Source organism: Python bivittatus, unplaced genomic scaffold, assembly GCF_059951505.1.
Source record: "Python bivittatus isolate LINGU-HERP-01145 unplaced genomic scaffold, Pbiv_v1 ctg000480_np1212, whole genome shotgun sequence".
Classification (NCBI taxonomy): Eukaryota; Metazoa; Chordata; class Lepidosauria; order Squamata; family Pythonidae; genus Python; species Python bivittatus.
In genome coordinates this window covers 43436181-43460428 of record NW_028277075.1, presented here as the reverse complement: position 1 = coordinate 43460428, position 24248 = coordinate 43436181, and the positions used below count along the sequence as shown (strand labels likewise).

The 24248-nt window shown below is 40.1% G+C and overlaps 1 protein-coding gene across 2 annotated transcripts in view; it reads left to right on the top strand.

Annotated features, from left to right (window-relative positions):
* The window catches only part of TPCN2 (two pore segment channel 2), a 50739-nt gene that overhangs the window by 12385 nt on the left and 14106 nt on the right, over positions 1 to 24248 (top strand). The window contains exons 3-16 of one of the 2 annotated variants that reach the window (XM_088145815.1): positions 529 to 605; positions 1069 to 1246; positions 6526 to 6642; positions 7886 to 7992; positions 8665 to 8737; positions 10208 to 10307; positions 12802 to 12867; positions 18581 to 18645; positions 21023 to 21120; positions 21260 to 21341; positions 21455 to 21541; positions 22559 to 22678; positions 23543 to 23602; positions 23691 to 23819. In XM_088145815.1, coding sequence (XP_088001941.1) covers positions 529 to 605; positions 1069 to 1246; positions 6526 to 6642; positions 7886 to 7992; positions 8665 to 8737; positions 10208 to 10307; positions 12802 to 12867; positions 18581 to 18645; positions 21023 to 21120; positions 21260 to 21341; positions 21455 to 21541; positions 22559 to 22678; positions 23543 to 23602; positions 23691 to 23819 — 1359 coding nt within the window. The remainder of the gene's footprint in view (positions 1 to 528; positions 606 to 1068; positions 1247 to 6525; positions 6643 to 7885; positions 7993 to 8664; positions 8738 to 10207; positions 10308 to 12801; positions 12868 to 18580; positions 18646 to 21022; positions 21121 to 21259; positions 21342 to 21454; positions 21542 to 22558; positions 22679 to 23542; positions 23603 to 23690; positions 23820 to 24248) is intronic. The other variant, XM_088145816.1, reaches the window with a different exon arrangement.

Below are 24248 nucleotides of genomic sequence, written 5' to 3'. Positions count from 1 at the left end.
TGCATGTTTCATGTTTACAGAATGTCTACTTTGGCCCAGATTTGCCTAGTCATTAACAGATGTTTCTTTGAAAGAGTTATTATTTGTTATATATAATAACTGTAGGGTTTTTATATGTATAACCTTTTTTGGACTTTTTGCGGGAAACAGAAAAAAATGAAACTATGTTGTATGGATTTGATTATTAGAAATAATATGGGTTAATAGAAATAACGGAAGTGATTGGTGAATTTAGAGCAAGAGTTTATGTATATTGTTATTTATATCTGTTGCAAGGAGGGTCGGAAGTCAGTTCTTTTTTTTCTTTCCTTCTTGCTTTCTGCACTTTAGATCTTTACTATTTTTTTCTTTTTCTTCTCTTATTTTCTCTTTTAATATCCTTGTTAGTTTTTACTGTGGTTCTTTTAAATTTTAATAAAGCTATTATAAAAAAAGAGTCATTATTTGCCAATAAAACTTTAACTTCCATACTTGAAGAGCAAATTAAAAGTGATGCTTGAATCACCTCTCTGTCTTTCACCTCTCTAGTATCGTTCTATAAATCACCGTGTGGATTCTAACTCCCTGTGGCTTTATCGGTGGTATTATTCAGAAGTTTGCCAGTGGTGAGAATTTTTTTTCCCCATACTGTTCTATTTCTTTGATTTTAACTGCTGCTTTCTCTAATTCCACAGATGCTTCCAATTTTCAGTATTTTAGTTTTTTTCTAATTGCATCTCTTTTAGGACTTTTTAAAAATATGAGCAGACTCTGTGAGGACAGTGTTGAGCTTCAGGGTTTAGTGACCATGGCCTAAACAATAGATTTCCTGATGCTTTGCTGGCAACTGTGGCTGACAACTTCAGAGGCAAGGTTGTGCAGGCCACAGGCAACTAAGCAGGAACTGACTGGGCTCCTTTCTTTATAGGACTCTGAGGTTTCTGCCAACCGAGTTATTTTTCACCATTAGACAGTGTTTCAGAAAACACATATTCCTTTATCACTTTATGACATGCATCATTTTGGCAAATGAACTTCTGGCCTGTCTTTCCCTTTAATTGCCACACTTGTGTTTTCATTCTCTTGAAGGATTTTGATTCTCACCATTACACTAATCCTGGCTCTTGCTTTCATTGAAACGCCTTCTTCACTTACTGCCACATCAGATGTTCGATATCGCTCAGAAGCCTGGGAGCCTCCTTGTGGCCTGACTGAAATTATTGAACTGCTTTGCTTCCTTGTCTTTATAGCGGATGTCTCTGTAAAGGTTAGTGAACTCTGAGATATATATCATATCATGTGCTGGAGAACTTGGCCTAGTTTCCCACCTTTTTTAGGGAAGGTTGATGAGAAGGTGGCAGCTGCTCATTTTCAAAGCTTGCTGGAGAAAGTGGATTATCAGGTCCCTTTCTGTCAGGGTTCAGGCAAATTATGGCACTCAGACAGCATTGATTGAACTTGAGGATGACCTTTGGAGGGCCCTCTTGCATCTCTCAGCAGCTTTCAATATATCCTTCTGGGCTACGTTTGGGGGTTAGGAGTGGGGAACACCGTTTTTCAGTAGTTTTCCTCCTTCCTCCAACACTGGTTCCACTTGGTATTGTTGGGAGTGGGGGAGAGGCCCCTTCTGTGTAGAGTGCTTCAGGGATTAGTTCTCTCTTCACCCCTATTTAACATCTACATGGAACCACTGGGTGAGGTCATTCTTTGCCACAGGGTGAAATATCATATATACTGACGATATATAATTACAATTATACATAATATGTAATTATACATGTCCACCCCTGGCTGGACAAGTGATGCTTTCAAGTGCTTTCCCAGTTTCTGGAGGCTGTGAGGGTCTGGATGGGGAAGAACCGGTTGTGACTCAACCCCGGTAAGACAGAGTGGCTTTGGGGTTTTGGACTCCTGAATCTGGAAATTTTCCATCTAACTCTTGATGGGGTAGCACTCCCTTGGATAGAGTTGGTATGCAATTTGGGGTCCTCCAGGACTCACAGCTCCTGTTCGAAGAACAGGTGGCAGCTGTGGCTAATGGGTTTTTGAACAAATCCATCTTGTGTGCCAGTTGTGCCTGCTTTTATTTTATTTACTTGATTTAGTAAATTTGTATGGCTGCCCATCTCACACAAAGTGACTCTGGATGGCATACAACCATTAAAATAAAGCAAGAAATATATAAAAAACAATTATTAAAGAACAGGCATATTAACTATCCGGTACAGGAGAGAGTAGATTAAACACAGTGATAGAGCCACCTTAAGATATTCCTGGTCCCCTGGGGCCCCCAGGCCTGATGACAAAGCCAGGTCTTGAGGGACTTACAGAACATTAAAAAGGATGGAGCTAACCTCACTTCAGGAGGGAGAATATTCTGTCAGGTAGATGCCAAGGCAGAGAAGGCCCACCTCTTGGAGCCCGTCAGGTGTAGGTCCCTAGCAGATGGGATCCGAAACATGCCCTCTCTGCCAGATCTAATGGGATGGGCAGATGTAATTGTGGAGATGTGGTTGCTCATATAACTCAGTCCCCTGCCATGGAGCTTTAAAGATTAAAACTAGCACTTTGAATTGGACCTGGAAGCAAACTGGCAACCAATGCAGCTCGTGGAGCAGAGGTATGGCATGTGTTGTTTTAGAAGCACACATAACTGCCCGTGCCACTGCATTCTGCACCAGCTGATGCTTCCTGATATTCTTTAAGAGCAGCCCCAGGTAGAGCACATTACAGTCATCCAATCTGGAGGTGACTAGGGCATGAGTGACTGTGAGCAGAGCCTCCCAATTCAGGAACGGGTGCAACTGATGCACTACATGAAGCTGTGCAGAGGCCCTCCCAGCCACGATGGCCACCTGCTCCTTGAGCAGGAATCATGAGTCCAGGAGGACCCCCAAATTGTGCACTGGGTCTGTCTGGGGTAGTGCTACCCTATCCAGCACCAAAGATGGTATAGCCTTAGAATCAGTAGGCCCCAAAACCTAAAGTCTTGCCAGGGTTCAGCTCAAACCTGTTGTTCCCCATCCAGACCCTCACAGCCTCCAGGCACCAGGATAAGATGTTCACAGCATTGCTTAATTCACCAGGGTCAGAGATATGTAAATGGGTATCATCAGCATAACTGATGATGCCTCACCCCATGGTGATGGAGGAGATCACCTAGTGGCTTCATGTAGATGTTAAATAGGAGAGGAGAAAGCACTGAACCTTGCAGCACCCCACATAGTAGGGGCCGAGGGCAAGACCTCTCCTTCCCAATCACCACTCACTGGAATTGACCCTGGAGGAAGGAGGCAAACCAGCACAACACTGTGCCGCCCACCCCCAATCCTCTGAGCTGATCCAGAAGGATACCATGGTTGATGGTATTGAAGGCCACAGAGAGGTCAAGTAGGGCAAGGATGGGCACAACCCCCATCCTGTCCTTGCCAGAGGTCATTGAAAAGCGTGACCAATGCCATTTCCATCCCATACCCAGGCCTGGATCCTGACTGAAAAGGATCCAGATAATATGCTTCTTCCAAGGTCCTTTGAAGTTGCTGTGCATCCACTTTCTCAACCACCTTTCCCCAAAAGGGAGGTTAGATATTGGATGAAAATTGTCCGTTATGGTGGGGTCCAGTGATGGCTTCTTGAGGAGGGGGAGAAACAGAGCCTCCTTAAGAGGTAAAGGAACAACCCCCTCCCTCAAAGAATAATTAACCACCACTAGAACCCACTCACATGACAACCCCCGGGCTGTTTTGACAAGCCAGAAGGGGCATGGATCTAAAAGACCGTGCTCCTAAGGACCCTGTCCTTCTTCAGGTCCAACAGGTTCAAACCATTCCCATATAACCAGGCAAGACTCCTCCCCAGGCGTCTCCTCTGGACCTGTACCAACTGCAAGCAAATCCAAGTGACTTTGCCTGACAGGTGCTAAACAAATTCTGCTGCATGCCCCTGCAAGAGGTTCTCTGAGCCCTGTTTACCCAAGAGGACTCATGTCACCCGAGTAAGGCTGCAGGGCGGCTGTTTGTGGATGCAATAAGGGCGGAGAAATACTGGCACTTTGCTGCCCTTACTGCCAACGAGGTAGGCCTTAATAGCCGTTATAACGCGTGTTTGGTCAAGTTTGTCCTTCGTTGAGTGGCAGCAACATTCTAGAGGTCCCTCTTCTCATTTCATCTCCCTCAACTCCTCCATGATCCACGGGGAGCGAGGGGATCCCCAAGAGAGGAGAGGTTGCATGGGCGCAACCTGATCCAAAGCCTCAGCCACCCCTTTATTCCAAGCAGTGACCAACACTTCAGATGGGCCCATCCGGGTCCATCAGTCGCTGGGGGCAGACCAATTGAATGGGTCCAGCCTCTCTGCAGTGGATAGTGGTATTAGAGAATCCCATGGAAATCAGGGCATGATCTGAGATAGGTCCATGGCCATCATGGTAGCTATGAACTCCCAAGCCACCTCAGACCCCATTCCTATAGAAGGCAGACTGAAGTCATCCAGAGCCGTAAGTCTGAGGAACTCCACTGCCAACCCAGAAATGGAGTCAAGGAGCTCAGCCAGGGAGGTCACTGTGTGCAGCAGGGAGGCTGGTACAACAGCAACAGTCCCAACTGATCCCTAGAGCCCAACCTAATGAACAGGGTCTCCCATCCAGTGACCTGTGGTGCAGCGCCCCTGAAAGCCATAGGTGAGTCTTAGATGACAATCACTACACTTCCACCCCTGCCCTGGAGTTTTGGCTGATGCCACACCCAAAACCCGCCTGGGCATATCTCCAAAAGGACCGGTCCCCCTTCTGGACCCAGCCAGGTCTCATTGATACATGCCGGATTAGCCCTCATGGACCAGGAGGCTCTGCTCACAGTCTTTCGTACCTTAGTCACTTCCCGATTTAACTGCTGCAATGTGTTCTACATACGGCTGCTCTTGAAAAACACCCAGAAGCTTCATTTGGTCCAGAATGCAGCAGGGTGCACTGTTTAGAGTGTACCAAGGTCTGCCAAGCTTACATTGTTGTTACAAGGTGCGCTGGCTCCTAGTATGCTTCTGGGCGCAATTCAAGGTGCTGGTTATCACCTTTTAGCCCTGCATGGCACAGAGTCAGGTTACTTGCAGAACCACCTCTCCCCAAGGTTTTCTTCCTTTCCCACCACATCTGACAGAATGGGCATGATCCAGGTCCCCGCTATTAAACTGTGTCATCTGGCAGGACTTAGGAGATGTGATTTCTCAGTTGCAGCACCTGCCCTATACAACAACCTTCCTTCCTGAGATCTGGAAGGCTCAACCCTTTTGGCCTTCTGGAAGGGTGTGAAGTTCTGGCTGTTCCCCAAGTGTTGGGCCAGGATGTTAGTCGCACCCAATATAGGAGCAGTTGTATTGGCAGTTTGTTACAATGCCTGAACTGTCCAGGTATATGTATTTAAGATAGGTGGCTATATAAATTTTCTAAATATATAAATAAAACATATATCTTATATATAAATAAAACATATATCATAGATATAGATAGATAGATTATAGTACCTTGCAAACACCATCTTAACGTAAGGATCATACTGAAAGATGGATGCATCACAAACTGCAGCATCTCCTTGGCATCCTCTGTGGGCTGTTACAACCATAGGTTTTGCAGCTGAATAAACAGTGACTGTAGCAAGAAACAACATACCCACCCATAAATACCTTATTCTGAATGACAATCCAATGCTAAATAAGTGGCATAGCAGGAGAGATTTGTTTCTTTTGTCTTAGGATTTCTTGGCAGCTGCGAGGATGATGATGATGCAGATCTCCTCTTAGTTGTATGTAACTTACCAGGGTCGTAAAGGGGTTGTTTTAATCATTGCAAATTAACTCTCCCAGTTGCAATGGATCATTTGTTCTATAATGTAAGTTAGCAGCCTGTGGGCTGTGCTGAATGAGAATTGTAATCTGGGGGAAGCCAGGTTTGGACAAGGCTTTGCTAAAATCTCTGTGCCTGTTTGCAAGTCAAAAATGAAATCTCCAGAGACTAAGACAGTTCTCAGGCAATTCTGGTTTTTGAAGGTTTAAACTAGAGGCACGTGGTCTGACACCCTGAGCTGTTAGTGGGTCCCAAACCCTGGCGTTTAATCCCCAGAGCTCCTCTGAAAGGTTCTGCCAAATTGTAATCTTTAGTGTAAGAAAAAGAGACAATGTTAAATGCTTAGAAAGACGCCAGATCAATTGCAATTAATTTAAATGTAATCTTTAAACTTAAATTAAATGTAGGTTTTGTCTCACCTCCATCCTCTTTTTGGAGCATAGCCCATGGCGTGCTGTTCAGAAGCCAAGTATAATGCTTGGCTGGAATATAGATGGCATGTTTCTCCCCAGAGCTATATACCAAATAGATTAAATCATTGTTTCTTTAGAGACTGGGATTGGGAACATAGTCTCCAAAGCTAGCACATGAGCAAAACTTCCATTTTCCTAGTAGCTGGTTTGGCTCTTTTCCAAAATGTAAGAGAATTAATTGGATCCTTTTGCTTGTGACAGTAACCTAACTGATATTCAAATTTGTTACCTCTCTAGAGCTACTTAATAGGATGGGATGAATTTCGGAAAACCAAGTGGTTAATGGCCTACATCCTGGTCCTGCTCACCTCCCTTGTAGACTGGAGTATTTCGCTGAGTTCTTCCTGTCATGAAGTAAGGCACGTGCATGCTTGGATGGATGTCAGGGAGGCAGGGAATAAATGGATTCAAAGATGGACCATGATCATTTTGATGTGGGATTGGGAAAAATAAAACATCTAACGCTGCTTGGTCGTGTGCCCAAAATTGTCAGTGTGTATTCTGTGTTTACATATGGAAAACTTTGAACTAGCATGGCCTCGATCTGAATTCTGCAATGAAGCAATTACGTATGATGATGATTGATAGCAAAAGCAGTAATAATAATGACACCTTTTAGTTTTGCTCTTTCTCTAAGAAGTTTAGAATGATATGTGTGATTGCCCCCTCCCCATTATTTTATCCTCCTAATGCTACTGCAAGGTAAGTTTAGATTAATTACTGATGACTGCCCAAGGTCACCCAGTGAAGTAGGTTATTGATCACCCAGGCTGAAGTTTTAATTATTAAACCACACTGAAAGCACATGGATGACTGAGCTTAACCTATTTCATAGAGTTATGAGGATAAAATGGATAAGCAAATCTGTGCTAATTTCCAGGTTGGTACCTGGGGAGGTAAAAGGAAAGATACTGATTTTAAACAATCAGTAAATTATACCGTTTACAGAGGAAACAAGTAGGACCTGTAACAAAACTTTGTAATGTCAGATATTACTGTTAGGCTACAGTTATTTAGTTAACATTAAAACAAAGAAATAAACTGACTTTTATAGGCCAGGATGGGTACAAGACTTGGTGAATGTGTCTTTGGGAGAGGGGTAATGCCGGGCTGGTTTCCAACCTAACGTTTTTACTAGGCCTGTTGAGAAGATGATTTGGCTACATCCCCAAAGAATCCTGCCTGAGACAGATTACCAGTCATTTTTCAGGGCCTCTGTCCAGGTCTCCCCTTCCATTATTTATTCTGTACCTACACAGCAGTTGAATTTTCTTTCTAGCATACCCCATCCCTAGGCCTCCCCAGTATACCTGTGTCCTTTACAAGCTGTACCAAGCACATAGGCTTGAGAGCTGCACCTGCCTTTGTGTGGCATGTGGAAGGCCACAGGAGATGCATATCCTATAGAAATTTGTCAGGATAGTTCAAAAATTCTAAATGTGCCTCGTAACTGATAAGCTAATAACTTAGTTAAAACAGCCTCAGCCACAGTAAATAAATGTTGAGTATAGAACAATAGCTTGCTATACAGAAGGCAGTTTTTCTATTCATACTGTTTTGCTTTTTTAGTCATTACCAAATATGTTTTCTTCTTTAGAATCTGAGGATAAGACGTATCCTTCGACCTTTCTTCCTTCTCCAGAATTCTTCAATGATGAAAAAAACACTAAAAAGCATCAAGAGGACATTGCCAGAAATTGCAAGGCATGTAACAAGGGGTAGTGCCTGCCAGAGATATGCAAAATTTACATTCTGGTGATGTAATATTTTGGGCAACATCTATCCTGGGGATAAATGGGCAGTTTTCCAGAAGTAAAACACCACAAACATTATTCTGGAAGATTTCCTTCAGGAAAACTCCAAAAGCTGATGGATCTGGGTAGAAGAAAAGCTGAATGTTCCAATGGTCCCCAAAACGTTGTACCTCCGAAATGGTGCATTTTGCACATCCCTAGTTTTTGCCAGTCTCTGATAAATGCATTCTTTCACATTATGCTATCATTTGAGAAAGAAAATAATGAAAAGCTGAATAAGTTTGGGTTGGAACCAGTGCTGGAAGAATAAAGAAACCCCCAAAAGTAGCAGTGATGACATCTCCCTGCCCAGTAGTAGTTGACAGCAGATTTCTGCTCTGAGTGTAGCTGAGACTTTGGTGAGAGAGGAGGGGGTCTCTGTAGGAGGGGGCCTGCTATCATCAGCGAAAAATTCTTCATCACCATTTGAAGTTGCATTTGGCTTATTTTCCTCATTTGACACATCTTCCTCTTTAGGAATAATTTTTTTTTCTTCTACACTTCTGACTGTTGTTGTATTTCCTACATATGTCCTGTGTTGTGATGAAGAAATAATGTTGGCATTATATTTTCTCCCTAATAGTGTTATGCTGCTTTTAGCTGTTCACCTGTTTCTCTTTACCATGTTTGGCATACTACTGTTTGCTCGGACAAAAGTAAGTAACACAGATATTTAAATCTTGGTTCATTAAATATATACATATAAAAAGATGTATAATTTTTTAAATAAACAGTTTTTTCCTGAAATGTAAATTCCCTCCCCCCTCACATTTTAGGCATAACATTATGATAAATCTGGGTAACTGTTTTTCCTTTACTCATCAGTTTATTTATAATTATTCATACCATTATCATATTGTCTATAAAATTACAAGACATTATTCTTTCCTGTGTCTTACATTCCCTGGTAGAGCAGACGCTGAGTAACCTCTGCATTTTCTGTGAAGGGCGATTTCATAGTAGAGGTCTGCCATCTTTTCCCTCTCATTCTCCTGAACATTTTCAGTATTCCTTCTAGAAAGTTGTGGATGAAAATACAAATCCCTTTCAATAATTTTCACCTCCCTTGTCTCTATTGTTGCAATGGGGAGATTTTCCCTTTAATTTTGCAGTAGTTAAGGTTGCATGTCGAGATTTCACTTCTCCATTGTCACAGAAAGACCCATTTTTGAAAATGCACCTTATTGAAAAACTACCAGGGAATTGTGAGAGAAAAATTACACATTTCAGCCCTGCAGCCTAATAATGTTTTGCCCAAATAGTTTCCTGAGTGAAATGTCATCTCCTACAGACAGGTCGTATTAAACAAGTTTTGATTATACAAAGTGAAGGCCTTTGATCTTTTTTTTTTGCTGTACTTCCCTGTGTGCTTTTTTTTTCATTCATTTGGAGCTGGTTCCTGTAAATTCTGTGTCAGTTCTCATCAAGCGTATTCACTCAGAGCTGACTATGCATGAGCAACAAGTCTGGATAAAAATAGGCCTTTTGCTGTGGGAGACAGAATTTTGAATCAGAGATGGATGGTCCAGAGGGGTGTGTAATTCTTTGCCTGCCTGCCTTTCCTGTGTTCTCAATCACTCCCCTCTCTTGTGGAGTTTAAAATGTGAATTTGCATTCCACCTAGAGTCACATGAAGGAAAAATAAAACTTGTTGGATTATTTGGAATTACAATTTGCAATGCTTTCATTTTATGTGATTGAATTTCCAATAATAATGTGGTATAGAATGAACAGGTTCCAAATAGTAAATGATAAAACATAGAGTGCATTATGTAGAAGTAGCTTGTTTTGACTGGAAAACAAGTTACTAAAAAAAAGTACTCTCTGAAACCAGATGGGTCAGTAAAGGCATATGTCTCTACACTTCTTTTTTCTCCTGTTTGAACAATGTATTTTATATTCGCATATTGAAATACTTGTCTGCCTGAAGTAACTGCAACAGAAGTAATTGGGTTGATTATCTTGGGTTGTGTAGACTAGATTCCATTCAGCCCACTAAACTAAATATATATTCACATATTTGATTGGATTGAATGGGTGACCATAGGTGACAGTGTATAGTTGTAAAGTACCTTTGACTGGTCGCTCGGTGTTTGTTTGCTAACAGTTTGGGTCTCTATGGTTAGGATGGTCAACAGGATAAAGAATGGCAAGGATATTTCCATAATTTGCCAGATTCACTGACTTCATTGCTGGTACTGTTGACAACCGCAAACAATCCAGATGGTAAGGATTTTTTTCCCAAAAATATTTCCCTCTTCGTTTCTTAATCTGTGGCTAAACTCAGAGATTCTTTATTCTTAAGGGACATTTGGCTCCTCCCTTTCCTGGAAAAGTGGATCTAAATGGCTTTGCTTTCTCTCATACTATATGCTGATCCAGTTTCTACAGAAACATGAGAGGTGGCATGTCCTTTCTCGGCCCAACTTCTTCCATTCTCGGGCCTTGCTTTGCTTGCCTTCAGCTAAAGAAGACTGGAAGACAATAATACAGTATCTGTGAACAGGAACGCAGACTCTTAAAGATTTTTTTAACTATTAGGCTGAGTTCTATTCCCCTCCATCATAAAATTACCCATAGGATTAAATCCTGATTGCTTCCTACCATGCCTTAGGGAATCTTTCTGCATGTGTCCTCTTCCAAGTGCCCGATTTGTTTATTCACCCAAAGGTTTATAGTCATTGGTTCATGTTTTTATAGGACTATAAAGCAGCTTTCCTCAGCTTGGTCCCTCCAGATGTGTTGGGGTGGAATGCATGGCAAGTACTGGTGGGAGAGCACTAGAAGGGGGGAAAGCTTGTGAAGTGCTGTTTAAAGAGAGGAGGGAGTCAACTTAATAGTTGACACAAGGGATCTGCAAATTTGTTACCTGTTCCACATGCAAGGCCAGCTAGCCAGGCAGAGTCAGGGATAAGGTGAGGGGCTTAGATTTGCTAGGTAGTGGGGAATATTTAGGGACAAGCCAACCTTTACAAGAGCTATGAGCTTGACTTGAACTGAAATTAAACCAGACTACTGGCACATAATATCAAAAAGGGGACAGAGCAGTTTTTAAATTGATCAGTGGAGGAAAGCTGAGCATCATTTGGTGCTGGATATGGAAATTTATGGATAGGACCAACAAAAGAAAATCCACATTAATTCTGCAAATGTATGTTCTACTTCACCAACGTGCTGGAGTTTTTTGAGTGTTAGCAACAGGGTAGATGCAGGTGTCTCTATATACCTGGATTTTCAAAAAGCCTTTGACAAAGTTTGGAAGCTTTTGAATAAATTTAAGGATTATGGGATAAGAGAATCTATCCTTTTTACAGATTATTAACTGGTTAGAAGAGAAAATAAAGAGGAGGAATATGTTGGTAATTTTTTCAGAAAAAGTAATTAAATGGGTTTTCTCAAGGATCTGTGCTGGGACAGAAGTTTTTTAATTTGTTCATAAATGATCTTGATAGATGGGTAAGAAATGGACTGGCCAAGTTTGCTGATGATATCCACTATTTAGGATGGTAAAAACAAAAGTGACTGTAAGGAATTCCAGAAAAATCTTTAAACTAGGTGAATCATCAACCAAATAGCAAATATGCTTCATAGAATGCTCAGTTTAAGTTAAGAGTAAAATTATGTACAACCGCGTAACTTCACATATACACCGATAGGGGGATCTGAGCTGTTTAACCACGAAAAAGTTATTTGGGTCATAATGGACATTCAGTGAAGCAGCTGTGAAAAAGACCAATACTGTGTTAGGAATTATTAGGAAAAGGACTGAAAATATTGTAATGTTCTTATACAAACCTATGACATGTCTGTATCTGGAATACTGTATCTGGAGTACAGTTGCCACGTTTGCAGTGTAGAAGAGGGTAATCAAAACGATCAGAGAGATTGAAAATCTTCCCTATGAAAACTGGCTAAAAAATTGGCATTCTTTCACTTGAAAGTAAGGTCAGTGATGGTGGACATGACTGAAGTTTATGAAATCATGCATGGCATTGTGTGAGTAGACAGAGAGCTCTCTCTCTCTCTCTCCTTCTCTCTCTGTCAAAATACTAGGACCAGGAGTCAGCTAGTGAAGCTGATTGGAAGAAGATTTAGAACACCCAAATGAAAGTCCTTTTTTTACACACAAGATAACTAATCTGTGGAATTCATTATCACAAGAGGTAGTGATAGTCACTAACTTCGATGATGTTAGAAGAGTGGATAAATTCATGAAGAACAGGTCTACCAAGGGCTGTTATCTTGTGGCTGGGTGTTACTTCTGGGTTGGGGGCAGAATTTATTTTATATATTTGTTTACATAGGTTTAAAGAAAGCCTGACTCCCAATGAGTGCTCCAAATATCAGTTGCAGGGGAAGACCAGGGGGAAAATGGCATGTTCCCTTTTAAATCCTGCTTTCTGGCAATCCAGAGATATTTGGTTAGCAGAGGGGTTTGTGAGAGAAAGCATGCTAGACTAAGACAAGGCTTGGCCTGATCTAGTAGGGCTATTCTAATGCTTTATCTAGTTTCTAACCAAAACCAGGACTGTAGACTTTTGCAGACCCTAATTTGGGCATCAAGGATGTGTGTGCCAGATAGTGATGAGTACATTGGCACGTTGGTTTCACTGTTAAAAGCTGCATAATCTCTCTCTTTCAGATTTGGGTAGGCACATTATTACCTTGAAACATAACATTTCTTAAATCTTATTTATTGTTTTTTTTAACTGTTGTACAGTGATGATTCCTGCCTATTCCAAGAATCGAGCATATTGCATCTTCTTTATACTCTTCACTGTAATAGGTAAGTTGCTTGTTTCTTTAAATAAGACACCTGCAGAAGCCATGCAGTGTGAATTCTGTGTGATGGCAAATGTAATTGTAGGAGGTGCATAAAAAGCGAGTGGCTTATGGAGGGGAGACTGGAGACATAAGGGCAACCAATAGACTGGCTTTCTGGTTGCTAGTGGACTCTGCCCTGAAACTGTGAGGTGGGCTGCAGTCTGATTGTCAACTCAAGCAGGGAAGGAAGCCTTCGCTAGTTTTCCTGGGAACCTGAAAATGCAGTCTATGAGCACCCCTGGGAAATTCATCAGGGCAGGAAGCCATGGAGAGGAAGACCAGAGTATACAGTGGGGCAAAAAAGTATTTAGTCAGCCACCAGTTGTGCAAGTTCTCCCACTTAAAAAGATGAGAGAGGCCTGTAATTTTCATCATAGGTATACCTCAACTATGAGAGACAAAATGAGAAAAAAAATCCAGAAAATCACATTGTGACATCTGAAGTTTGCTAGAGAGCATTTGGATGATCCAGAAGAGGATTGGGAGAATGTCATATGGTCAGATGAAACCAAAGTAGAACGTTTTGGTCTAAACTCAACCTGTCGTGTTTGGAGGAGAGAGAATGCTGAGTTGCATCCAAAGAACACCATACTACTGTGAAGCATGGGGGTGGAAACATCATGCTTTGGGGCTGTTTTTCTGCAAAGGGACCAGGACGACTGATCCGTGTAAAGGAAAGAATGAATGGGGCCATGTATCATGAGATTTTGAGTGAACACCTCCTTCCATCAGCAAGGGCATTGAAGATGAAACGTGGCTGGGTCTTTCAGCCTGACAATGATCCCAAACACATCGCCCGGGCAACGGAGGAGTGGCTTCGTAAGAAGCATTTCAAGGTCCTGGAGTGGCCTAGCCAGTCTCCAGATCTCAACCCCATGGAAAAGCTTTGGAGGGAGTTGAAAGTCCGTGTTGCCCAGCGACAGCCCCAAAACATCACTGCTCTAGAGGAGATCTGCAGGAGGAATGGGCCAAAATACCATGAACAGTGTGTGAAAACCTTGTGAAAACTTACAGAAAACGTTTGACCTCTGTCATTGCCAACAAAGGATATATAACAAAGTATTGAGATGAACTTTTGATATTGACCAAATACTTATTTTCCACCATGATTTGCAAATAAATTCTTTCAAAATCAGACAATGTGATTTTCTGGATTTTTTTCCCCATTTTGTCTCTCATAGTTGAGGTATACCTATGATGAAAATCACAGGCCTCTCTCATCTTTTTAAGTGGGAGAACTTGCACAATTGGTGGCTGACTAAATACTTTTTTGCCCCACTGTAGCTGATCCTGGGCCTCTTTTTGGAAGCCATAAGTAGGTGATTGAGGACTAAGGAAATTCATGATGGACATTTCTAAGGCACTCCCAGGGTCTTTTGAGATGTACAGAATGCTTGCAGAAGACTAGGGATTTCATCTCGTTTAGGATGGTGGTGCAGAGAAGACGCTGTAAGAAGCAAACAAATATTAATCGGCAACGTTTTATGAGAAAGCTTTCAACATACTGTAGAACTAGCATGGGCCTGTATAATGCAATCCTGTGAGATTCATCTGGTTTATCCCTTTTCAACTTGTTTAATTGATGACTCATACTTCTCAGCATTGCATGTGTCTCCTGATCTTCCATGAGGGCTGCACCTGCTCATCCTTTTTTCATACATGATTTTTATTAAACCTTTTTAAAAAAGAAGATAAAATCTAATACAAATTGATATAAAGAAGAAAAGAGAAAAAGAAAGCAGAGAGAAAGCAAAAAGTACAAGAAAAGAAAAAAAGTTAAAGAAAAATAGAAATGAAAGAAAAAAGATACAAAGCAGTGGCTTCTGATATTCTTCACAACAGTTATAAGGACAATTACAGTGGGGCAAAAAAGTATTTAGTCAGCCACCAATTGTGCAAGTTCTCCCACTTAAAAAGATGAGAGAGGCCTGTAATTTTCATCATAGGTATACCTCAACTATGAGAGACAAAATGGGGAAAAAAATCCAGAAAATCACATTGTCTGATTTTGAAAGAATTTATTTGCAAATCATGGTGGAAAATAAGTATTTGGTGAATATCAAAAGTTCATCTCAATACTTTGTTATATATCCTTTGTTGGCAATGACAGAGGTCACACGTTTTCTGTAAGTCTACACAAGGTTTTCACACACTGTTGCTGGTATTTTGGCCCATTCCTCCATGCAGATCTCCTCTAGAGCAGTGATGTTTTGGGGCTGTCGCTGGGCAACACGGACTTTCAACTCCCTCCAAAGCTTTTCCATGGGGTTGAGATCTGGAGACTGGCTAGGCCACTCCAGGACCTTGAAATGCTTCTTACGAAGCCACTCCTCCGTTGCCCGGGCGGTGTGTTTGGGATCATTGTCATGCTGAAAGACCCAGCCACGTTTCATCTTCAATGCCCTTGCTGATGGAAGGAGGTGTTCACTCAAAATCTCACGATACATGGCCCCATTCATTCTTTCCTTTACACGGATCAGTCGTCCTGGTCCCTTTGCAGAAAAACAGCCCCAAAGCATGATGTTTCCACCCCCATGCTTCACAGTAGTATGGTGTTCTTTGGATGCAACTCAGCATTCTCTCTCCTCCAAACACCACAAGTTGAGTTTAGACCAAAACGTTCTACTTTGGTTTCATCTGACCATATGACATTCTCCCAATCCTCTTCTGGATCATCCAAATGCTCTCTAGCAAACTTCAGATGGGCCCAGACATGTATTGGCTTAAGCAGAGGGACATGTCTGGCACTGCAGGATTTGAGTCCCTGGCAGCGTAGTGTGTTACTGATGGTAGCCTTTGTTACTTTGGTCCCAGCTCTCTGCAGGTCATTCACTAGGTCCCCCTGTGTGGTTCTGGGCTTTTTGCTCACCATTCTTGTGATCATTTTGACCCCACGGGGTGAGATTTTGCATGGAGCCCCAGATTGAGGGAGATTATCAGTGGTCTTGCATGTCTTTCATTTTCTAATTATTGCTCCCACAGTTGATTTCTTCACACCAAGCTGCTTGCCTATTGCAGATTCAGTCTTCCCAGCCTGGTGCAGGTCTACAATTTTGTTTCTGGTGTCCTTCAACAGCTCTTTGGTCTTGGCCATAGTGGAGTTTGGAGTGTGACTGTTTGAGGTTGTGGACAGGTGTCTTTTATACTGATAACAAGGTCAAACAGGTGCCATTACTACAGGTAACAAGTGGAGGACAGAGGAGCCTCTTAAAGAAGTAGTTACAGGTCTGTGAGAGCCAGACATCTTGCTTGTTTGTAGGTGACCAAATACTTATTTTCCACCATGACTTGCAAATAAATTCTTTAAAAATCAGACAATGTGATTTTCTGGATATTTTTTTCTCATTTTGTCTCTCATAGTTGAGGTATACCTATGATGAAAATTACAGGCCTCTCTCATCTTTTTAAGTGGGAGAACTTGCACAATTGGTGGCTGACTAAATACTTTTTTGCCTCACTATATATTCTGACCTCTCTCTCTAAAGTTACATCATAATCTTTCTATAATCTGTCCTATCTACTCATCAAAACCATAAATCACAAGTTCATTTTTTTCATTGTTATGCAAAATGTCCATAAGAGGTTTCTAGTCGCCAATAAATGTAGATAGTATCTTTCCTCTAATCAAAGAAGTTAGTTTATCCATCTCAGCAAGATCTGTCAGTTTCACCAACCATTCCTCCATAGTGGGTAGTGTCGAATCTTTCCATCTCTCTGCATGTAATAATCTCGCTGCAGTAATCATATATTGAAATAATCTTCCATGTTTTTTTTTCTAACTGTTTATCCATAACTCCTAAAAGGAAAAGTTCTGGCTTCAACTGATTATTAATCTTTAAAATCCTCTGTATCAAAGTATGTATTTGAATCCAATTTTTTTTAGCTTTTTTACATGTCATGTAAAAGCATGATAAATTGTCCCTTCATGTTGTTCACATTTCCAACTTACATTTGAAGTGCCTTCATACATTCTAGATAATTTCTCTGGCATCATATACCAACAATACATCATTTTATAAAAATTCTCTTTGAGATCATAACAGAATGTAAATTTCAACGCTTTTAACCACATATTTTCCCATTGACCCATCTGTATATTATAACCAAAATTCTTAGCCCACTTTATCATATATTCTTTAACCTTCTTCTGTTTTAAATTTCAACAAAAGTTTATATATTTTAGCAATTACATGTTCATAATCAGTGCACAATTGTAGTTCAAATTCTGTCTTACTTTTTGTAAGTGTTTTTGTCTGTTTTGAATCTTTCTGATAACTGTAAATGGGAAAACCATTGGCAACTATATCCTTCTGCTATTAATTGTTCTCTTGATTTAATTTTAAATTCCCCTTGATGGTTTTCCAGTAGTTCTGGATATGTGAACCATTTGTCTGCTGTTTCTCTTCTGTGATATGCTTCTTGAGTGAGATCCATAAAGGTGTTTTTGGGCACAACCTGGGTTAATATCTATTCCATATTCTCAATATGGCCCATCAAAATAATTTTTGAAATCCACATTAATTTTAACTTCATCATACCATAAATGTCCATGCCACCCAAATTTCAGGTCATGCTCTTCTAGCTCTAAAAGTCTTTTGTTTCTCCGCAACATCCATTCTTTCATCCAGACCAAACAACAAATGGCAAAACACAATTTCAAATCCAGTCCTCTTCTTTCCTTAGGGCTGCGCCTGCTCTTCCAAGAGCAATTTTCTGTCTTTGCATTTTGCTGCATTGTTTATTTGTTTTTAAAAATACAAGTAGTAAGCAAAGTTCTTGCCATACTTGCTCAAGTATGCTTTTTCAGAAGTATGTTCAGATTGGGTGGAAAGCTATCTTTGAGCAAATGGCCTTCCTGGTAATTATTCAAAGGCTATCTGCAGTTTCCTCCTTCCAAGTCAGTTGGTGAGTATAGTGGGTCCAAGCATTGGCTAAGGGAGAAGTTGCTTTTCATAGTGCTTCTGAGTGCAAGTATTCAAATGTGTGTGGACTTCCCTTGAAACTTTTGTGCAATACTGAGATGACAATAATAGAAAAAAGCAACCTTGCAAAGAAGGAGGTTAGGCAAGAAAGGGATAGGGGAATGCAGCAAAGCCACCAGCACAGAATAACCTGAGTGGATGGGCAGAGGTGATAGTTAAACTCTTGCAAATGCTGCACGGGATTTTGTGAAATGTGCATATCCTATCATTTTTGTTTATTCATTTGTGCATGTTTATATGCCATCTCCTCAAATATTCCTGACAGTTTGCATTCATAAAACCTAAAATCATATCATTAACCAACATTTGTAAACACAGTCTCATCCTTGTCTGGATCCTTATGGTAGAGGCTGTAGAGAATTGTATAGTCAGAATTTCTGGCACTTACAAACTTTAAATATAAAAATGGAAAAACATTCAATTTATAAAACGGCAGATGTTGGCATGTTGTAAATTGTTGGCATGTTGGCATGTTGTAGATGTTGGCATGTTGTAAATTCACACATTTGTACTAAAACAAATTGTAATGAATTCTCATTTCATTATTTAACTTTGGAAATTGTTGTTGCTTTCTTCTCAGAAGCTCTGAATTCTACGGACTGAGATAGTTCTTTGTTTCAGTTTTCAGGAAAAAAACAAACCGATATCATACTGTTGCTTAAAAGAAAATAAGAGAATTTCATATTGTTACAGGAAACTTATTTCTGATGAACTTGTTGACAGCAATAATATACAATCAGTTTCGTGGATATCTTCTGGTAAGTGAAATTTAACAAATGTTGCAGTTTATTATACAGTGGTACCTCGGTTCATGAACTTAATTCGTTCCACAACTCTGGTCGCGAACTGAATTGGTCGCGACCCGAATCAAATTTTCCCATAAGGTTCAGTGTAAATACGGTTAATCTGTTCTGACCCCTACGAATTTGGTCGCCAACCGATTTTGGTTGCCAACCGAATCAAATTTTCCCATAAGATTCAATGTAAATACGGTTAATCCGTTCTGAACCACATGTATTTTTTTTTAAACCACAAAAATATGAAACAAAGTACAGTACAGTACGAAGAGAGAGAACGCTAACCTTGCTCAAGGCGACTTCTGGCGTGGAGGACAGGAAGGCGGGTGGGGAGGCGTTACTCTTTGGAGGGAGAGTCCCCTCCCTATAGGAAGCCACGACCACATGTCACAGCAGGGAAAATGGCCGCGGATCCTGTTCATCACCCGATGCGGAGTTTGCGAACGAAAGCAAAATTTTGCGAACGGTGCTGTTCATGAACTGAATTGTTCATGAACAGAAGCGTTCGTGACCTGAGGTACCACTGTAGTTTCAAAATGCTAAATCAGAGTTCAGGCTACTGAGCAGGAAATCCTCAATACTGCGCTTGGTGTCATGGCCACTGGAATGGTACAGGCAGATACAACTGTGGTAAAATCCTGCTCTCTTGCAAACATCATGCTTCTACATAGTCTGAATTCATACTTCTGCTGCGGAGACAAATGCTGCAGCCATGTAAGCACTGTGACCACAATCCATGAATTTGACTGCCTGCCAGATTAGTGGTTGTCACATTGTGATGGTGATTGTGGCATTCTGCTTGTGTGAAGGGAATCATAATCTCTAAAATTTTGGAAAATCAAAATGGTGAGCAAGCATTTCTCAGTGAGCTATTTGCTCACCCCATAATTCTGGTATTTTAATTGAAATCCTGAAAGCACTTCATACCCTTTTTATAAGAAACTCTGAAAATGATTTCAGGAAGCAACTTATTGATGCTAATCACAAAGTGACTGTAACAAGGGAAAGTTTTCCAGAAAAAAGGTAACAGAAAGTTGTGAATATTTCTGGCAGTTGTATAATTTGCACTTAACTGCATATTAATTGCCACTGGATGAAGAAAGATTTCTGTCACTATGTTTTTCCTGGTTTTGCATCCAAACTATGATTCTTATCTTCACAACATAACACAATTCCCCATATAACATGCTTCTTTTTCAGATGTCCAACGTGTGTCTTTTCCAGAGCTCTTTTCAGGTGACATGATTGCCCCAAATGGGATGAAGCTTCCCCCTCTTTGTTTTTATACAAGGCTCTATTTTTAGACAGCCTCTGTTCCTTGTCTTCTTCTAATGTTATAAAAACAAGAATCAACATAATATCCACTGGAGATGGGCAGCCAATACATTTAAATAAATAAATTGTAATTAATATGTAGTCAAAAATTGACAGAAAAGTGTGATCATCTGAGTTTATACAGATTTTAATATAACAATGTTTTGTTAGCTGGCAACACTTCAGCTGAACTTATGAACTACATTCAGTGAAAACCTATATAGACATGCTCAAAAAGAGAGCTTTCTCTGCAAAGTTTGACTATCTTAACTATGTCATGCAACTTGTCCGTTCATATTGCAATTATCAAAAGTACTTCCTGATCATATGAAATAAGGCTGATGGTCTTCCTGTTTGTATACAATATAATGTTTTCTTCAGCTTCCTGTTGTCTTTTTAATATTCTGATGTACAGACCTGGCCAGACTTTGGGTTGTCTTGGCTATGGTTAGTGGAAACAAGTTAATTTTTCACTAACCACTGGGCCCACACTGTACTGATGACATCCCAGTAGGTGGGCTGAAAATTTTGCTTTGAATAGGCAGGGTTAAACATTTTTCTGTGTTTAAGTTTGTCAGAGGGCTTACACATCCTTCTTCCTTTGCTTTTTGTTACCCTCTGTGATTTGGACATTACTTGTTGAACGTTGGGGGAACAAACTCCAGGGGCTTTTGGTATCATAAAAAGAGGGGTTAAAGTCATCAATGGAATCTACCTTTGGGGCCCCTGGGTATGTAAGAAAGTGGCTTCCTTTTCTGAGATTCGTGCCCATAATTCCTTTGAATTGGTACTGAGAAATTTAATAAATGTATGATTGGATAATATTCACTTCCTTTCTGCCATCCTGATTCTGCAGTTCAGCAAAACCAAGATTCATATCTTTGGGTTTCAGTAATTGCTACCTCAAGACATTTCTGTAACCTTCTCTTTAGCAGTAGTGGTGTGTATAGTATATCTATTGGATCAGGTGTCTGTATCTTTCTGATATTATTTTGGAGGGGCTTTTCTTTCTTTCAATTTTTAGAAATCGGTTCAATCATCGCTTTTCCGGAGACGCTTGGGAATCCGGGCTGCCTTTGAAGTTCTTTGTTCTTTGAAAGAGACTGCGATCAATAAAAATGTGTAAGTGAAAGACATCTTAAAGAACTGGTGGAAAATTAGTCATTGTGCACAATTATGCACAGTGTGTGAGTGTGTGTGTGTGTGTGTAGGTTGAACAGCTGAAGGTTTATGCCCAGATATTTTGCTTTTGCTTTCATAGCTTGTGTGTCCAATCCGGGGCTCTTGTTCAAGTACTTCAGAAAGTAAAAATGGATTCCTATTGCAAGGAAGCAATTATTAGGGTAGGACGCACATTTTTATTTAAATATGTGTTATCTTTAGTTTGTTTAAAGATATTGTTTTTACTGACCCATGAAATCTGCACGATAAACACCTGTTTCTGTTACATTTGCAGAAGCTTGAGTCTTGTCCTCCAGGAGGGCTGTCGGCTACTCAGTTTCAGACACTCTTTGATGAACTTGACAAACATAAAGTTAAAGAGGTATGAGATTAGCTATTGTTGATGTGGTTTGTATAAACTTGTGAGCTATAAGTATGTGAATCTGTCCAGACACTATAATGAAATTGAAGAACAATTCTTGGCAATGTCAGGAGGCTGGACAGGATTTTACAATGGTGCCTGTCCCAAACTCACATTTTTCTATTGGCTTTCCCCAGCTGCTGGTTTTATCTACTGTTTCTCTTTTCCTGTAGCACTGTTGTAAAACCACTTTGAAATTCTGTGCAATGAGAAGTAATAAGAAACAAGTACATGTTTCAAGGACATTTCTGAAACTTCCAGGGAGTGATTAGGGGCTGTATATGTTAATGTGGATACATTAACTATCTGTGGGGCTGTGGATAAGAGAAATAGACATGATCAGGACAAACATACTTTCCCCCTTTTGTTAATTACATATTACATTTGGGCAGTAACTTTTGGAAGTGTTCTAGAGGCTGGAAGTTATGTATCCTTCTATTACAACAGCATCTCTGTGTCCTCAAAAGAGGCTACTGATTAGTAATGTTCGGCTGTCTGAATGCAAGATTATTAGGAGGGCTGTGATATTTGCAGTAATTGTGTGAAGATATCTGCAACAGTGTGAAAATATCTGTAACACGTCTCCATGCCAGAGCCTATCTACATACCAGTTATACTCTAAATTGCTCAGATTATTGATAAGTAATCAGTGCTGATAATTGGGCTATATCCATTTTTTGTGTTAGAAGGCTTTTTTTTTTTTATGAACCATTGACTGAGCTGTGCATTTAAAAAGACGCAGGTATAATTTTCTTTCCTGTCACTCTGTCATGATATCCTTTCCCCCCAGCCTTTAAAGAGAGGATATGCTTAAGGAGAATTATAATAGTGCTGTCAATAGCAGACATTGCCCAGGCATATACATGAAGCTGATAAAGTGGTATGCCCTTTACAGACAATATCTCAAGGCCACGTTTTCTTAAAGGCATCCTGTAAAAATAGTTCCTGACAGATTTTTTTATTCTGCTTTCTTTTCAGCATCCTCCCAAACCAGATTATCAGTCACTATTCCTACAGCGAGTTCAGTTTATCTTTGGTCATCACTACTTTGGGTACTTGGGGAATGCTGTAGCTCTAGCAAACATCTTCTGTGTATGTGTAAGTATATGGTGCCATTCAAAGGAGCAGTTCTCTGCCGAAACCAGTTTTAATATTGTATGTAAGGAAAGTACTTAAGAAAAGTATTTAAAGTATTAAGAAATCTCTCTAATCATTTTGTGTAGATTAGCTTCATCTGTCCGCTGAAGAATACAGGAATCCTAGATTAAGGCTTCAGCACCCTGCTATGGTTGCACCGCAAAGAGAGGATTAAAAAAACGTTGTGAAGCAGTATCAGCTAGCTTTAAAGAAAGAATGATAATTAATGCAATGCTTATCTGTTCTCTTTGCCTGTAAGAAGCTGATGGTTGGACCTGTGTCTTTATTTTCACAACTGTGTGAGATAGATTAGGCTGAGGCTATGCAACTGCTCTGCTGTATCTTTAGATGCTTCATGATAAACCAGATTTGAACCTAGGTCTTCTTAGTCTTGGTCAGATATTTTATCCAGTAGCTTTGCCCTGATTATTGCTGATATTTGTGTTTGCAACTCCATGTAAGTGGGAACTGGTAGGAGCAGCCTAGCACTGTGGTCTTGAGAGTTACAGGCGTAGAGGATATTTTATTTCTATGACTCATTATGTTCTTAGACTGCTTGACTCCTCAAATAAAAGGCAGTCCATTGATATGTCAGTATATGGCTGGTCAGTGGATCAGCATATAAAACCTTTTGGAGAGTTGATTCGTATGCAGATCTTATAACTCTGTACCTAACAAGTAGTAGGCAGTTGGTTGAATAACATTTTTTATGAACTGGTGATTTTTATACTTTATATGTTTTAGATGCATATTTTATGTGTGCACTACTTATAATGTACTGTAATTGTTCTGTCCCTGATAACCTGTGGACCTTTTCCTTCCCAGGTAGTAATGGTAATAGATGCAGATAAACAACCTACTCTGCGAGATGACTTTTTTTTAGGGGTAAGACCAACTACTCTGTGACAGATCCTGTACTTGTTACTCCTTAAAAGCTTAGTTTTTAATTGCACTTTAACTCTATTTTTTCAAGGTTACAAACTGTTTCTTTATTTTTTACTACTTTCTGGAAATGTTGCTGAAAATAGTGGCCTTGGGATTAAAAAGATATTTATCCTATCCAAGCAACATATTTGATGGGCTTCTGACTTTTGTTCTCATGGTAAGTGTTGCTGAATTATTTCCATTTTGTTTTTTACTTAATAATTCTTCCAGAAGAGTTTTGGAGAAGTGTTTTGTTTTGATGAAGATATTTGATAAAGATATTCCTTTGAACTTGCTTTATGAAAATCTCTATCGATTTCTGAGGCCAGGTTTCCATGGTCTCCTTTTCTCTAAGTGGGTATGTGTAGTCCTCTGTATGCGTGCAAATCAGAGAGTGGTTTGTGTGTGTATGTAGTGTATATCTATGTAGTGTGTGCGGATATGTGTCTGTGTGTAGATAAGTAGATGTGAATCAACTGACCCTTCAAATGAGATACTTTATTTGATAGATAATTAATTAATACATTAATTGAATTACAATAAATTTAATATTTTGCATGGCCTTGCCTTTTTTTTTAATTTCACTTCAGGCTAGGACATATGCATG